The sequence below is a fragment of the Priapulus caudatus genome, unplaced genomic scaffold (genome assembly GCF_000485595.1).
Source record: "Priapulus caudatus unplaced genomic scaffold, Priapulus_caudatus-5.0.1 Scaffold270, whole genome shotgun sequence".
Taxonomy (NCBI): Eukaryota; Metazoa; Priapulida; class Priapulimorpha; order Priapulimorphida; family Priapulidae; genus Priapulus; species Priapulus caudatus.
Window position 1 is genome coordinate 63,312 of NW_014577331.1, and position 16,541 is coordinate 79,852.

At 38.2% G+C, this 16,541-nt stretch overlaps 2 protein-coding genes across 4 annotated transcripts in view; one reads left to right on the forward strand and one right to left on the reverse strand.

Annotated features, from left to right (window-relative positions):
• Positions 1-3,973: 3,973 nt before the first annotated feature.
• On the forward strand, positions 3,974-6,921 carry LOC106808357 (acetylcholine receptor subunit beta-type unc-29-like). The gene is made up of 7 exons (XM_014811049.1): positions 3,974-4,000; positions 4,634-4,743; positions 4,935-5,025; positions 5,370-5,459; positions 5,719-5,898; positions 6,349-6,471; positions 6,772-6,921. Exons 1-7 carry the CDS (start codon positions 3,974-3,976, stop codon positions 6,919-6,921), a joined length of 771 nt encoding a protein of 256 aa, XP_014666535.1.
• An 824-nt stretch (positions 6,922-7,745) lies between these two features.
• The window catches only part of LOC106808365 (dehydrogenase/reductase SDR family member 1-like), a 16,249-nt gene continuing 7,453 nt past the window's right edge, over positions 7,746-16,541 (reverse strand). The window contains exons 1-10 of one of the 3 annotated variants that reach the window (XM_014811060.1): positions 15,564-15,620; positions 15,170-15,325; positions 13,893-13,951; positions 13,428-13,571; positions 12,080-12,165; positions 11,796-11,928; positions 9,907-10,029; positions 9,715-9,784; positions 9,265-9,345; positions 7,746-8,852 (exon numbers count right to left, since the gene is read on the reverse strand). In XM_014811060.1, coding sequence (XP_014666546.1) covers positions 8,719-8,852; positions 9,265-9,345; positions 9,715-9,784; positions 9,907-10,029; positions 11,796-11,928; positions 12,080-12,165; positions 13,428-13,571; positions 13,893-13,951; positions 15,170-15,275 — 936 coding nt within the window. In that variant the 5' untranslated portion in view covers positions 15,276-15,325; positions 15,564-15,620 and the 3' untranslated portion in view covers positions 7,746-8,718. Of the gene's footprint in view, positions 8,853-9,264; positions 9,346-9,714; positions 9,785-9,906; positions 10,030-11,795; positions 11,929-12,079; positions 12,166-13,427; positions 13,572-13,892; positions 13,952-15,169; positions 15,326-15,512; positions 15,621-16,541 lie in introns of those variants that run through there. The other 2 variants (XM_014811059.1, XM_014811058.1) reach the window with 2 other exon arrangements.

The window sequence follows — 16,541 nt, forward strand, 5'->3', positions numbered from 1 at the left end:
ATATATATATATAAGTCCGTGGCCAGCTCCAACTCCGTGCCAGGACTGATAACGAGCAACGGACCCGTCACCGACTTTCTGCGGCCTCTCCTGCGCGCACCAGTAGGGGGCGCTGCAGCGCCGTCAAAGCCGGGAAAAGGCGGCGGGTTTTCGTTGGCGGGCGTGCTGTATTCGATAGAGAGAGAGAGAGAGAGAGAGAGAGAGAGAGAGAGAGAGAGAGAGAGAGAGAGAGAGAATTTGGGTTTCTTCAGAGGTTAATAAGTACTGTGCTGCGTAAATAAATTGGTTTAGACTTAATTCATATCACATACCATGCGCTATTTGTCTAAAATTATTCGCTTTACATTTTTATATCCTAATGTGAACCTATTCAAATATTCTATAGCATTGCATTTACATTATGTGCATATACAAGAGGCAAATTCAATTTTGTATTGTCGTGTTCCTAAATAGCACGCGACATCAATCGCGTAGAATTCCGTTGTTTAAACATTCCATATAGCGCTCAGCTGGCCCATGTACGAAAGTATGAAGTTATATCTCAAAACCAAATATCACTGCTTAAAATCTCTTCACTTAAATATTAATTTACTCAATGAACTTAATTAGATACCTATTCTGTATTATGCATTATTTGGCACTTCTCAAAAGTACGAAGCTCACGGTTGTGCAAGTTGTTAAATTCTTTTTTGACAGGCGACTTATTTGCACCACACAACACAGGATAAGTGGTTTACCGCGTTTGCTAGTGTGTGAACTTCTTTTACGAGTGGGCATGTATGAACTATGTACGTTTACTCTGTTCCCTATGTGTGTGGCTGGTCAACAGACAATACATAATCATAAACAAACATTTAAAACGAATTGAAGCAAACGGATAGAATTTAGTTATCAGTCTGTCGTGTAAAGACACTGGTCTAAGAATATATCTCCGACAGACTATACAAAATTACAACGGCTTACAGGGGCGGATCCAGGGCTGAAGCTAGACAGTATATTTCCAGATTTTAAGGGCACATCCCCCAAAAAGGGCTCACCACCCCACAGTGGGTGCCGTCAGGCGCGGAAGCACATGGCGGGGAGTGTGGGGGGCCTCCCCCCGAAAATTTCAATATTTCAAGGGTCCCTGGGGACAAAAATGAGCACCATTTGAGCACATATTTAGTCAAGCAGCAATAGCTAAAAACCATATGGAATTTTATTTCTGCTTCATTTTGCCTGCGCTTTGCATACCAGCCATTAATGCAGAATGATCGATTCAAGCACTTCCCTTCTTTTTCAGATATCAAAGCTAGTTTTGTTACCATGTAAAATTTTTATTTCCTTCAAGTCCTGTCAATGAATCAGAAGAAAAAGACAACAAATAAAGAATATAGCCAAATTCCATCAAATTGTTTTCTGTATTTTTTTAGCGCAAAATTTCGAAGGGCACTTTAAAATCTAGACCGTATTTCCCAATATGGTAAATACGGTCTGAATCCGCTCCTGGCTTATCTAAAGTACTAATACAATAATAAATAAAGACCGCTGAGACAGACTGGTGCGTGGTTTGTCTATGCGAGCATGGAATTCGACCAGAGCGGTTTCACACAGCCCCTGTTTATTTAACGTGATGATTAAATTCACTTGTTCGGGTAACTGTCGCATATGACAAGAATGTGTTTGTTCAGCATTCCAGACAACACAGCATCCTCCATATAACTGCTCAATATTGATGTAATGTGCTGTAAGGAACAGATATCACGTCGACTATCGTGATAGGAAGTATATAGTTTCTTCTAATTCCATTCCAAAAAATTAGATATTAAAATTTATCGTCAGAACTAAAGCAAATATTAACCGTGCTATATCGTCGGCCCACGCACACGCATGAGATAAATATTGAAACTGGGTTATTACCACCGTCCCACTATACCAGGTGTACTCTCAATGAGTCACAGTCTTATCCATGAACATATTCTAATGAGCACCGCTCTGGTGAGTATTTTTCGAACTTTTCTAGTTCGTACTTTTACTTCCCTATACCGAACCTGAAACTGTTCTGCCAATCTTCAAGGGCCGATACCATTCTAACTGTAAGGGAGCAGGAGGATATAGACGGTGTGAATTCTCCGTGGAAGTATATACGCCGAGGGTCGGGTTTATAGCGCTGCTAGCGTGGCTTCAGTAAAGATGCACCAATGTCTGCCTAAGACTGCGAGGGATGCGCTGTTCGTTGCATTTATATGTTTATTCGCTGAACAGGGTAAGTTTCACGACATCGCAATTGCATCAGTGACAGTATGTGAGCAGCTAAGTAATTAATTTTCGTAATCAAGTCAACTTTCTTTGCGTTTGAAATAATAATGTTCAGCAGCTGCATATCGATTGTCAGAAAAAGCTGCTCGGTATCGCATCTGTCGTATTGCTTTCATCACTATTATAAGTAGCGTCCTGTTGAAATATTTGCCAAATAACACGAGCTTGAGCTATTTTATTTATACTTGCTGCGTGTGATTGCCGAGGAAGGTTAATTAACGTTAATACAGCTTTTTGCTATCTAGAACGCAGGAGACACGAGTAACACAATTTTACATGGTAGAAGCATAACACACAGCATTAGTCAGTCAGTCAGTCTTGTCCATGTAACTGTGATCGCCTCTAATTCTGCCATAATCAGTTCGGCTTGATGAAATAGCATATGGTGAAAAGATATTAACATGCGTTTTATTGCCATTTTATGTTAAATTATAGCGCGCTGTGAATCTTTAGTTCCTCCCCGATACAGGATATGAAGTAAATACGGAAAATGTAAAGCCTACAAAAAACAGGTTTGAAAACATGGTGTCTGTGGGTGGGTCTGTGTGTATGCGTGCGTGAGTGAGCGTGTACGTGTGCCTGGGCACATGCGTTTGTCGTTCGTGCGCGCGCGCGCGTGTGTCCAACAGCTTACAGATAGTGGGCTTACTCAAATTAAGTATCGCCAGATCGCAAAAGTGAAGCAAAGGCCTATTGCGGCTCAATATAAGGTACAAACTTCAATACGCGCCCTGTAGCTATAAAAGTGCCGCATATGCATTACAAGTTTTTATGTGTGCAGTAGCTACTATTACACGGAGGGAACGTTGCTTCCGGCAGCTGCTGCTTGTGCTTATTCAAACCGTGCCTATCCAATGGGAACCCCTACCCCCCACACACACGCGCGCGTGCCATCACCACAGCTAATAGTGGATGTTCTGCTTCTGTATCTGTGGATTCACTCGTGGCACAACTGTAGGCTTAGGTTTAGTGTTAACTTAGAAAGGGACCCGCGCCAGTTATCTCCCTCCGGGGGGTTGTTATTGCGAGAGAGAAGGGTATTATCCTACATATCTACAAGCATATCCTTTCACATGAAGCGGAATACGTTTAACGTGAAGCGACGAACATGACATCCTCGATGTGTTTATTATTTGAAGGCGAGACAGAGTGTAGTCATGTTGTGAAGCACTTGAATCATTTCACAATTCTGAACTTTTGCTAACCCATAAGCCACAACAGCATCCGTATGTCAAAGTAGGAAACACGATACATTCTGCGCTCGTTATCTGCGCACAGATTATGTAAACCTTATTTATATATATATATATATATATATATATATATATATATATATATATATATAATATATTATATCTGGGGATAATAAGTGTCAAAGTATTTATCCATAACGACATGAACCCCATAAATACGCGACAGTGAATTCGTTAGATTCAATATTGAGTTAGTTAAAAAAGAAATTATTTTTAATTTATAAAACTGGTACTTGCGATTTTAAAATACAACCTAACACAATATTTACTGTAATCTATGATTGTTGTTGCTGCTATTTGCAGCGACAGCGGCGACGCCGGAGGAGAGATTGTATGATGCGTTATTTGCTAACCCGCAAGGCTATAACAGATTGATCAGGCCTGTACGCAACACCACGGAATGCCTAGACGTTCAGTTCGGAATGGCACTGATTCAGATAGTAAATGTGGTCAGTAAGAATAGTAAAATTTTAATACACGTGTTTACTGTCCTAAATTTTACAATCGTAAAATTTGCTTCGAATTGGCTTTTCCTTTCATTAACATATCGTCTGATACATTCCGTCGAAGAGCTTCAGATTTTCCAGTTTCGTGCAGTCATCGGTATAACATTCAGAGTGAGGCAAGTAATGTATCTATAATTCCAGCATAACATTCGGAAATAAAACAAAATGAATAACCTTATGCACATCAACATACCTTATGTATCTGAGTGGTTGTGTGCACGCATGCGTGTGTGTGTGTGTGCGTGCGTGTCTGCGTGCGTACGTGTGTGTGCGCGTGTATCGTATCTATATACGCATCGTAACGGGTTGAATTTTTTATATAGGATCTTTTTTGGATTTTAGGATGAGAGAAACCAAATTTTGAAGACAAATATCTGGGAAAGATATGTGAGTAGGGCCTACCCATTAGTGGTTATATCGTATTAATGATGGTGTTTTTTTAAATGTTTTAAACACTTTGTTTAATGTTATTTATATCTTTGACAGCTTGCTAGATGAAACTGGCAGCATAATGCATTATGTTGACGTTAGTCTTTATTATGTCATAAACATAGTATACTACATTCGCCTCCACAGCTATGGCACGACTACCAACTCACATGGGATCCAGCCGACTATGAGGGCGTTAACTCACTTCGAGTCTCCCCTGCTAAAGTTTGGCTTCCAGACATCGTGCTGTTCAATAAGTGAGTAGATCAGACGATTTTCACGATCTTAGCCTATAGAATAAGTATGGTCGTTGTATTTGCGTTAGTATTTGAATTTACATTAAATTGAATATTTTGGTGAAAAATATTTAGATGGAGCTCGGAATTGAGATGAGCAGTTATTCTTGTTTCAATAATTATTTACTGAATTTATTTCGCTTGTGTTTCAGTGCTGACGGTAACTATGAAGTCAGTTATAAATGTAATGTAGTACTGTTCCCAGACGGATCCGTGCTGTGGGTACCGCCAGCCATATTTCAGGTACTTAATATGTTATTTAATAGCAGTTTGCAATGTAAGCAGCTGATCAGTACGTCAATTTTTGACATATTGAAAGATTAAAACGTTTGAGAGTTTGACATACAAGGAACCCTCGTTTATCGAGCGGTAATATATCTGATATGCGCTTATTCTTCATAGCGGAATCTACATGTCGAGTATGGTCACGTGTATAAATGTCTCTATTTCGCAAAAGAATCGCCACGTAAGGCATTTTTTCCACATAATAAAACATTTTTAAGGATAATTCTGTTTAATATATGAAGGCGTTTATGCGCAAACCAGGTATAATGGCTTTCCTTTGTCACGTTAACATTGGGTTCCAGAGTTCGTGCACGATCAACGTCGAATATTTCCCGTTCGATATGCAAACATGTGAGATGAATTTCGGATCGTGGACATTCAATAAAGATCAGGTAAATAAGTTGATAGTAAATAATGTGATAGCAATTGATTTAGTAAACGCAGCGTTGTCATGCATATTCATACATATACTCTCTGTTAAGTTATGGAGATGCGTCTATATATATATATATATAAGCGGTTATACGCTCTATGCGATATGTGAGCGCATGTATCGTGTTATAGGGCACAGACTCGGTGGGTTTAGGTTCACGCGTACGTAATGCAATGTACAATAACCGCGTGCTTATACTTTTATACTATTACACACAGGTGAAACTTTCGTTTTACGAAGGCAAGGACCATGTTGATTTAAATGACTACCAGGAGAGCGTCACGTGGGATATTATAGAGTTACCTGGTTGTATTGACAATGAGCACTCGAAATCTGCAACGATGACATTTCATATCAGCATCAGACGGCGAGCTCTGTTCTACACAATCAACTTAATGGTGCCATGCATTCTTCTGTCCTTCCTGAGCGTGCTTGTGTTCAACCTGCCAGTGGACTGTGGCGAAAAGATGACGCTTGCCATCTCGCTGTTGCTAGCGCTCGTTGTGTTTCTACTTCTCGTGTTTAAAATATTGCCATCCACGTCGCTTAACATTCCTCTAGTCGCCAAGTACTTACTGTTTACGTTTATCATGAACATCATCACCATTTTAGTAACAGTGATCATCATCAATTGGAACTTTAGAGCGCCTACCACACACAGCATGCCGAAATGGGCGAAGAAAGTGTTTATTGACACACTACCGGTGTTTTTATGCATTCGACGACCACTGAGAGAACCGGCCGTTAGTGAACCGACGGTTTCTCTCTCGTACTTTTCACAGCATAACAATGGTAATATATTAGATTTCACCTATCTGCATCATCCAAAGTGTAAACACATTCGCCAGGAAGGAGATGATGTGTTGCTGACGGGTAAGAAAGAAATCATAGTGACAAAGGAAGGTCGCAAGACCATGTCGGCAATTGACTACATCGCTGAACGCCTGCGAGCAGAAGACACCGTTCAGGAGGTGAGCAACTCCTAGCCGTTCCTACTAGCAGTTCCTACTGTGTTTGATAAAAGTAAGCACACTTATCGCCGCTTTATGAGCGGATGTTAGAGTAAAAAACGTAACTCTGACAAACCGATATCCCGCAATTTAGGCATATTTACTACATATTACATGTGATCATGCAGATAGACATGATCAGCACACAAACGACGAAGAATATATATATATATATATATATATAATTATTTATTTATAACCTTATATCCTATACTGACATTTACCTCTCTCAATGGCTAATATCTATGTGTGCTCTTTCAGATAAAGGACGACTGGCAATACATAGCCATGGTCATTGACAGACTTCTCCTCTATGTTTTCTTCGCTGTCACAGCTTCAGGAGCAATATCCATCATTCTTAAAGCTCCTGACATATTTGATGACACGATTGAGTCGGTCGATTACTGCTAGAGTATAAGACTCAATACAAGGTATAACACACGCACGCACGCACGCACGCACGCACATATATGTGTGTGTGTGTGCGTGCGTGCATATATATATATATATATATATATACAGTATATCAGTGAAATCCGTATCTATATATACTGTGATTAGATGAGTAAATACACTCGATTATATTCATGATTTTCCCAGCGAAACAATGATATTTATAACAGCGAGCGTGGCACGCTTACATTTATGATACCCTGCTTTTACATAACCACCTCGCGCTTCTCTATTTTATAAGAGACCTCAGTAAATGATCGTAAATGTATTCTCATTGACAAGTGTTTGTTCGATCGTATTCTAATGTATGTCCGTGGTTTAGGAGTTTTTCTCCCTTTTATTCTATTGAAAAAGCAGTTAGTTCGTTTTGCATTTAAATGTCTCTAATCGCCTCTTGCTTTCGATGGATTGCGTCAGGAAATGATAGAAAATATATCCCTGATGACATTATGAAAGCGTGCAGTAAAGACTCAGCATAGGCAAGTATATATATATTTATATATATATACGCACACACACATATATATCATACATGATAGAGATATATACATAACGATATATTACAATGGACATGATTGTTGTAGTTCTCATTGACCATTTTCTTCATTCTGATTGGTAGTTTAATCCATGGGATTTTTATGTCAAGAAAACAAGGTTTTATATAAGTCCAAAAGAAAATGTGCAACTATAGTTTGAACCCAACCGTATGATGCAGAGCTGCAGTTCTATCAGCGAAAAAAAGGACAGTGATAGCCAGATTTGTCACACGCTCCAAAAATAAATTTACGGTTTAACAACGACTTCTTTTATTAACTTTCAACGCGTGTTTAACCATACAACAACACCAAATGCAATATTTATGTTACACATATGAAAAACACGTCATATTCTAACAGTAACAACATTATCCACTAAGCCTACTGACTGTAGGGAATAGCATGTATCGTTGTCATTTTTTAAACTTATATATTTTAAGCAATTTGTTTCATATTCCTATTCAATGATTCTTAAGATATAGTCTATAGAGGATTGTTTAGTTACACTATGCAAAAAATTTAACAATGACAACACTCTTTAATGCGATATGTTCATATAAATTGCAGAGTAAAAATCTTTTGACATCCCAAATGCAAAATTAAAACGCTTCATTCAAGTACAAGTATATATGCATATACATGTTCCACAATTGTTTACCGGCATGTAAAATATTTGCAAATTAGGTTCAAATGTATCATCAAGAGTAGTTCCTCGAAAACTATACAACAGGATTTTACAATAACTAATATGATAAAATACAATTGTAAAAATTAAAATATATATAATTGAAATCAGCAGTGAATAAAAATAAATTTGTTTTGATTCACTCCAGATAAAATTAATAGATACACTGTAAAAGAGAAGAAACAAACTTTCAATTAATAAAAATTCGTTGACTGCTTTTATCTGGTGGGCATAGCTATGAACCTAAGCATATTGAAATTCAATAATATAGCCTACATAGATTCTTGGTATAACATGGTCCGTACCTACAATCACACATATGTGGTCCATTACCAACCATAAGGCACCACAAAGCAGCATAATTAACAAGCTATTCCCTTGCCATTTTCCTGCTCATACGTGTGATATGAAATGCATTGTACTTTTCAGTAAACACAATCTATGAGCTTCTCACAGCATGTCGTAATATATATGTTAATATATACGTTACATATAATAATATCTGTAAGATTTATGAACTTGTCAGTTTAGACTTTAAAACTTGCTGGCAAAAACAGTTAACGTCCAGTATGGAAGTTTGAGCCAACGTGGGCACCAATCTGCAGTTGCACGCCATCCAGTAAACCGCAGCAAAGTGCGCAGTGACCTCATTGAATCTGGTAACGTTCCTACAAATTAATAATTGCAATTTATTAAAGCTACCTGAACAACAAAACAGTTGTCATCTACAATGTAAAAAATGTTAGGTTGGTAGATTGACATTTTGATTTATATTACATAATTTATGGTACGGATAAATAAATATTTTACAAAAATTCAGTAAAATGTTATAATTTGTCCCCCTTGCTTTAAAAGAGAAATGATGCTCTTGTCAATCTGTTAATGCTCCATAGATGAGACCAATTATCACTTGCTTAAAAATTAACTTAATGTGTATGAGGTTTGGATAAGTAGATTTCATTTAATAAGTGGAAGAATCAATATGAATTGATTTAAAAAACTTCCCCATTTGATAATGCAACAAAAACCTTAACTGCCATACAGACTGGGTGCCTCTGCATTAATAGAAGAAACACCTACCATCGAGATCTACTATGTTGTACTCCTCTGCAAGTTCACTTGTAAGCAGAATTCTTCCACTCTTTTTCATGATGTTTGGATCTACAGGAAATAAAGTAATTTATAAGTGATAAATTCATTTAAAATAAGTTATGCAATAGAATTTCATATTTGAATATGACAGACTCTAATAACAATTAATCGTAAGTCTGAACAAAATCAAATTTAGATTGTTTGAAGCAATTTAGGGATGATGTGGTTAAAGGCTCATATCAGATTCAGACACACATGCACACACACACACCCACACGCACAGACGCACATACGCACACACGCACGCACGCACGCTCGCACGCACGCACGCACGCACGCACGCACGCACGCACATACGAGTAAACATCAGAAATTAAAGAATTCTTGTGTTCTTTCACATGCTCTGTGCATTTTATGTGCATAGACTCAAGCACTTACCAAGTGCAAGTGCTGTGATACACTTTCCAGAAAATTCCACAGTCTCTGCAGTTTCCAGCATTCCCTTAATCTAAAAGCAAAATGACATTAAGCCAACGACTTAATTTATCAATGATGTAATTAAATTAGACAAATAGTAGAATGATTATAATTTTCCATAAAATCTCTTTCACCCAGCAACTTTAGACTTACGTATTCCCGATCTTCGGAGAAGCCAACCATAAGTTCAGTTTTCACAGCACCTGGCCATAGACTAACATAGGCAACATTTGATTTTTTCAACTCTATGGCACAGTCAGCTGCCATGCGATCTACCTACAAATACAAATAAAACTGTTGCATGGTTCTGCTCATCTTAAAGGGACAGTACTAGTAGCCTCTAGGATTTTACTGCATACAACTGTACTTACTGTATAACAAATCGTCTATACCCACACGTATTTGTTACCAGATACCTAATTTAATTGTTATAATTAATTACACATCAATGCTACGAAATTTGAACGGCGCCATGACACCCTTGACCGTGCTGCCACCTCGAAAAGTTGCGTATTTGACAATTTATTTTGCACGTTACAGACCGAGGGCTAATCACAAAAGTGCAATTATATTTATACCTAAATGCTATTTAACCGAACGATATTCATTTTAGGGCAAATTTATCCATAATATAACTGAAACTATATGTCGTTTATAAGATATTACAATCCTTTTGCTTTTAAATGAATAAATAAGAAAGCAGGCCCTCGGTCTGTAGGCCTTGGCTGGAAAGTGAATTTGCGCAAATTATCAGATCGTGCGCTTTGAGTGGCGCCACCGTCGTTGTAATCAAACTGTAGTCGTTAGTTTTAAAACATTAAAAAAAAATATTTCTAATGGTGATTGAACCATGAAACTTTTTATGTAGCGTAATTATAACCTAAATTAGCTGAAAATAACACTAGAACCTAGAGTAAACTCTTCCTTTAACTTCATGGCTTTTCAGCAAGGATTTGCGAAGCAGTAGGCAAAAATTTTCTGTGATGTAGATATACCTGGATCATATAGCCGCTGACTATAAAATTTTTGAAAGTCATCTTGTGCTCTCTAAGTAATAGTATCTGTCCCGTACGTCACCGTACGTATACGTAGCTGCACACGCCACACCAGCCCTGGCGTCCAGCGGAACAGGCACTAGTTGGAGAATGAATCTGTACCCGTGTATCCCGGGGGTTTCTTCATAATATAGAACTAGTGTAACTAAAAGTCATAACCTCGTAAATAATAGCCTTCAAAGTCCAAGGGACTATACCGATATAATATATATAGAGAGTAAACTCTCCCTTTAATGTATAGTTTTTACCAGAACTACAAACAAGAAATAGTGAAGGCTTCGTGGACATGGTGCCATTGCTAGCTATTTAATGGCAACTCTAGATATAACTATATAGCTAGTACTAGATACTGTTTCACAACTATATTATATGCCTGTGGCAGCTTAATCAAATTGGTTCACTACTCAAGTTCATTTCTACAAATAAATGCTCCAACCTGGGTAATAAATCTACTTTTAGTATAGTCTGGTGGAACCATATTAGGTAGTAGTGTCAATTTTTAATGGCAATTACTACAGTGCTTAGGGGATTTTCAAAAATAATAGGAGGCAGGGTTTTCCCCAGGCCTTTAACACGTCTGGTCTGACATGCCTTTAAGGCTGAAGTCAATTTGTGACATCCCATGAATCCTCCCACCTGCTTTAATTCCCTAATCAATATGCCATAATTTCTAGCCGTGTTTACTTTTGACAACCTGCCCTTTCAGCATTTCGCATATTGATGTATGCAACCATGAACTGATCGAGTTTACCCATGTATTGGGGCCAGTTATGACATGTGTAATTGTTTCCAATCGTCGTAAGGCCCTACCAGTCATTTCCCCACCGTCCATGAAAGACATGCCTTCTGAAATGCCTGAGGAGAACCCTGTGAGGCATTATGTTAGAGACTATTTAACTAAAAATGCATCAGTATAATGCTTTGGTTGGATTATATAGTGACAACACAGATGTAACCTGGGCTATAAGCATGATACATGATACTCACTGCTGCTTTACCAATGCCGTATGCAACATTGAACAAATACTTTAAGCCTCCAACAGAGGAAATGTTGACGATTAACCCTTGCTTTGCGGGCACCATCATCCTGGCTGCATACACAGAACACAAATAATGGTTCCTAAAAGGCATGAAATAATATTATATTATTATGAATTACATCAATTTACATCTTTATACCAAGGTCTCGTACAGTACCAAAGTTATTTCTACTAAGTATAAAATCTCAATATTTATCATATTTATTTTATTAAATTTTATAAGGAGTGTACCTGAGTCCAACATGATTGACTGTATCCCAAATCTTTGGATCTTGCTCCCAAAAACTAGCTTTATCAGAAATAGAGTCAAATATTGCCTACAAACAAATGAAACTCTTAATACCATAATGCATAAAATTAAGGTTACTCTCCAGGTTTTAGGCAAAATTTTACCGATTTTTCATTTTCAAGCTTATTCGATGGCTAACACTAGGTGCCACCTCTGTACATGCTTATTTCTCCATATAACGATGCATGTGAACTTTCAGAGCGTTTTGATTGCCTGCGTACACGTGTAGTGAGCCGCAGCTGACGTCACTGATGACATCAGAGACATGATACAACCAGCATTTTCGCGATATTCACTAAGCCAGTATCCATCAACATCAACCCTTCTACAGCTGTCGACATGTCATCTGCCAGTGAAAGGTGAACTATCCTGCGCGCTTAAAAATAGCGCTTTCACCTCACTACATACTTTACATTTAGGCACACGTTTGTTGACATATAGCTCAGTGACGTCAGGCAGTGGGCGGTGTTCGCACGTTTTGCATGAAATTGCGATTGTAACCTCGTAATTTCTCACATTTTCTCAAGGTGCATAGAACATTTTACCAATTTAGTGGTTTCAGTTAGTCATGGATGTTACAGTAAGTACAAACAGTAGATGTTTCACATACGTTCACCTATTTTGCACACAGGCGGTCGATCATTGTGAAAAATAGAAAAACGTGATTTCTCGGTTTCGATTTCTGTCACAGTAGCCGATGTATAAATGGATATTTCTCTGTTATTACAACTTAGAATAATTTTATTTTACACTCGTTTTAATGGCAACATATTGCTGTAAAAAAGCGTGTCGGGGATAATTGTTATTAAGTGCAGTATTTTAAACAGTTTTTTTTTTACATTTTTCTCAGTAAATATGAAACTTAATGAAAAATCCTGATGCACTATTTTGGTACATATTGTGTTTAACTTGTGGCGAAAGTTTTGCTTCCTCACTCTCTGTGGTAACTGAGAAATATTCAAAATGCCATTTTCACATAAAAATTCAAAATTTGTGTTGTAACATAATTAGGTGCTGGAAATTTAATAAATTTTAATTTTTTGTCATGCGCACAGACATAAATCTCATCTATAAATAAAACATGTGATTGATTCGATTAATCTGTCAATAAACGTTTACTCTTCATTAGAGCAACACCCATGCAAAGAGTGGAGAGTATCCTTAACTGCATTTTATTCACTGCCTTCAATTCATCAGTATAGACTTGATAATAATTCAGTTATAACAAACAGGTAAAATAAAGTTGCTATGTGCTTGACATAGTATGTCACAATTTTCAAAAATACTTACAGTCACAGCTGTGTATGCATTGTTTACAAGAACGTCCAACCTAGAATTCTGTTCTCGACCAATGCGCTCAAACAGCTGCACCACCTGGTGGTCATCAGAATGGTCACACTGAACAGGTATGCATTTACCGCCACGATCCTCAATCTACAATAAAGACAGGATACAACTCACTCAAGTTGACTCAACTTATTCAGAGCATAATAATTGCCAATATCAAAAATGGCTTAATCAGCTCTAGACTCTAGAAACATAGTGACAGTAGTTTCATGTTAGGCCAAATATGAAAGCGAACAAGGGTTGAACTGCTAAAATGTTACCAGTGGTTGAGAGAATATTACTAAATAATACTAATAGCAAATTACTGGATGCACACGTTTAGACCATGCAAATACATTCATGCTTTTCTATTATGCCTGCTAGTACAACAAGTTACTCACTTGCATGACTCTTTCTAATTCTACAAACCTCTTTAGCTGTATCCTCTAAAGAACCTTTGGATCCTTCAGATGCCTTCAAAGTCCTTCCTAGAACACAATATGTATAGTAATCATGCATGTCTATACTGGCTAAATAACCATCTAATTTTACAGGTAAAGATACAATTTTAGAAACAATTACTCATAATATTAGAATGAGGAATTCAACCATAATGAAAGTGGCAATGACACTATAGTTCACCACAAACAAGAGCCGCAGAGCGTCTGGGCTCATCTGAGGTTTGTTGCTACAGTTATAAACGTAACATTTAAGTCGTGCATAGTGACACCTTTGTTAGGCGCAGATATGCAGATACGCAGTTGCGTACTGACTTCGTCAGATGAGCTAAAAAGAACACAAATGAGTGAGTGCCAACAAGGCAAACGCGCAGTTTAGTCATCGCAGTTTTAACAGTATTTAGTGGTACTATACTAAAGTTCTTAATTATACTTCTAATTCATTCCTTGATTGTTCTTAGCATAAAATAAGTACTTTCTAGTAACCTATGTACTACAAAATCGCAAACCCCCGCAAAAAAACACAGTTTAGAATGACTCAAAAGTAGGTCGACTGGCGTGCTCCAAAATAGGACGTTGTCATCTCTCCCATAGGAGTAACAACTGTTTTGGTGCTAGCCTTATACATTCACATACCAAAATTTACAAATTGAATGAATCTATGATTCTATGGCCATTTTCATTTTTGCCAAAAAATGGGCTCGGCTCGAATTAGGTCGACTGGCGTGCTCCAAAATAGGAAATTCTAATCTCTCACATAGGAGTGACAACTGTATGCAGTTTGAAACATGTGGGTCAAACGGTTCTCGAGTTATCGTTGACTGTAGGCAGACACTGAAATGCATAGTGATATTGCCAAAATCTACCTAATTTGCATAATTTAAAAAAAATATCAAAACCCTTGTGATATGTTTTGGGGGCCAGTCCTTATTCATTCACATACCAAAAATGAGCAAAATCCATTGAACCTGAACTGACTTATGGCCATTTCCATTTTAGACAAAAAGTGGGCGTGGCTCAAAAGTAGGTCAACTTGCGTGCTCCAAAATAGGACGTTCACATCTCTCCCATAGGAGTAACAACTGTATGCAATTTGAAACATGTGGGTCAAACGGTTCTCAAGTTATCGTTGACCATAGCCAAACGTTGACGAACGGACGGACGGACGTACGACGGACGACGCCCCATGGCAATAGCTCATCTTGACTATGTCACGGTGAGCTAAAAATGAGGGATCAACTTAATTACCTGTGATATAAACAGTAGCTCCAGACTCCCCCAGCTGAAGGGCAATTCCTCTGCCTATTCCTCGAGTAGCCCCTGTCACCAGACACACCTTTCCATGTAGTGCCATAATTAGCACAGAGTAACCAAATCTTTATAGCTGCTACACAACTAGGTAATCTGAAATGTAAATAAAAAAACACATACACACACTCATACATATATATAAATTAGATATACACACATCGTGATTCTATTTCTGATGGTAAAAAATGTTATGAATATAAAATGTTTATGAACTGCTATTAGAAATAGTTTTCCACAGTCATACATTATGGCAGATATCGACTGAAAGTTACAAACATACTATGAGATATCACGAAAGTATGCAACCATTTATGCGTGCAAGTTGGCTTACTCACGATGACAGACCAATTTAAGGCCTGCTATTCAAGATTAGGAGGTACAGGTCCAGGGTAAAGTCACGTAGCCCGAGAACTTTGTACTCATGCATTCACCAATATTGGCTGTATGCTGATTAGTGGCTAGAACTGTTACAAGGCTATCAATCAGATACACAGCAAGGCCACCCTTAAAAAATTGTTTGTTTCAAGCGTGCAACCCAGGGTACACTGGAAGGTCACCTCTGGCTAGACTGGTTCACGACCGAACTGTTTGTCGCAGAGCGTGAGGCCGGATACCAGTCTACCCTTTGGCAAAAACAATAAAGGTGGCTTGCTGCTAGATTGGTACCCGTTCGCCACCTTCACTCCGGCATATATCCTTCACTACACTGACGTTAGTGTAGCGTGTGGAACTGTCGACCGGGTACCAGTCTAGCTTGCTGCCAGCCGCAGTAGACGCTCGATAAACCGTGCGCCTGCATGTACATATATGCCGTGGTAGATTACGAATGCTGCACGTGAACTCGAAAAAAAACGGAAAACGCGAAAACAATTCTGGGATCGGGAAAAAAGCGGAAATCCGCGGAAATGCGGAAAATTTTCATGCCTGATATTGTATATTCTGTTTTGTGTATATGTTTTTGCGGAACGAATTTGAATTTTTTTTTTGGCGAAACGAAATAATTTTTGTTTTGTTTTAATCGGCCAATAAAATGTGTCGAGTAGCGGCGTTTTGGCGAGTCGGTCGGTAAAGGGGAAACAAGCAATATTTTATCTTAGTCCCAATTAATACCAATGGTACTTGGGCCATCCCAATAACAGACAGGGGTGACAATTGGGCACAATTTTACTATTGCGATAGTATAGCGATGGCTGAAATATCATTGCTGATACTATTGCAGTAATTAAAACAAGTGCCGCAGAGCGACAGCGCTCATCTAACGTCTACTGCGGTGACTCTGTGGTGGAGTGGTGGGATTCTAGTAAACCCT

Coding starts and splice junctions, on each gene's coding strand:
- LOC106808357 (XM_014811049.1), top strand. CDS start 3,974: ATGGCACTGATTCAGATAGTAAATGTG. Junction 4,001..4,633: donor TGATTCAGATAGTAAATGTG/GTCAGTAAGAAT, acceptor TCGCCTCCACAG/CTATGGCACGACTACCAACT. Junction 5,899..6,348: donor TCTACACAATCAACTTAATG/GTGCCATGCATT, acceptor CACATTCGCCAG/GAAGGAGATGATGTGTTGCT.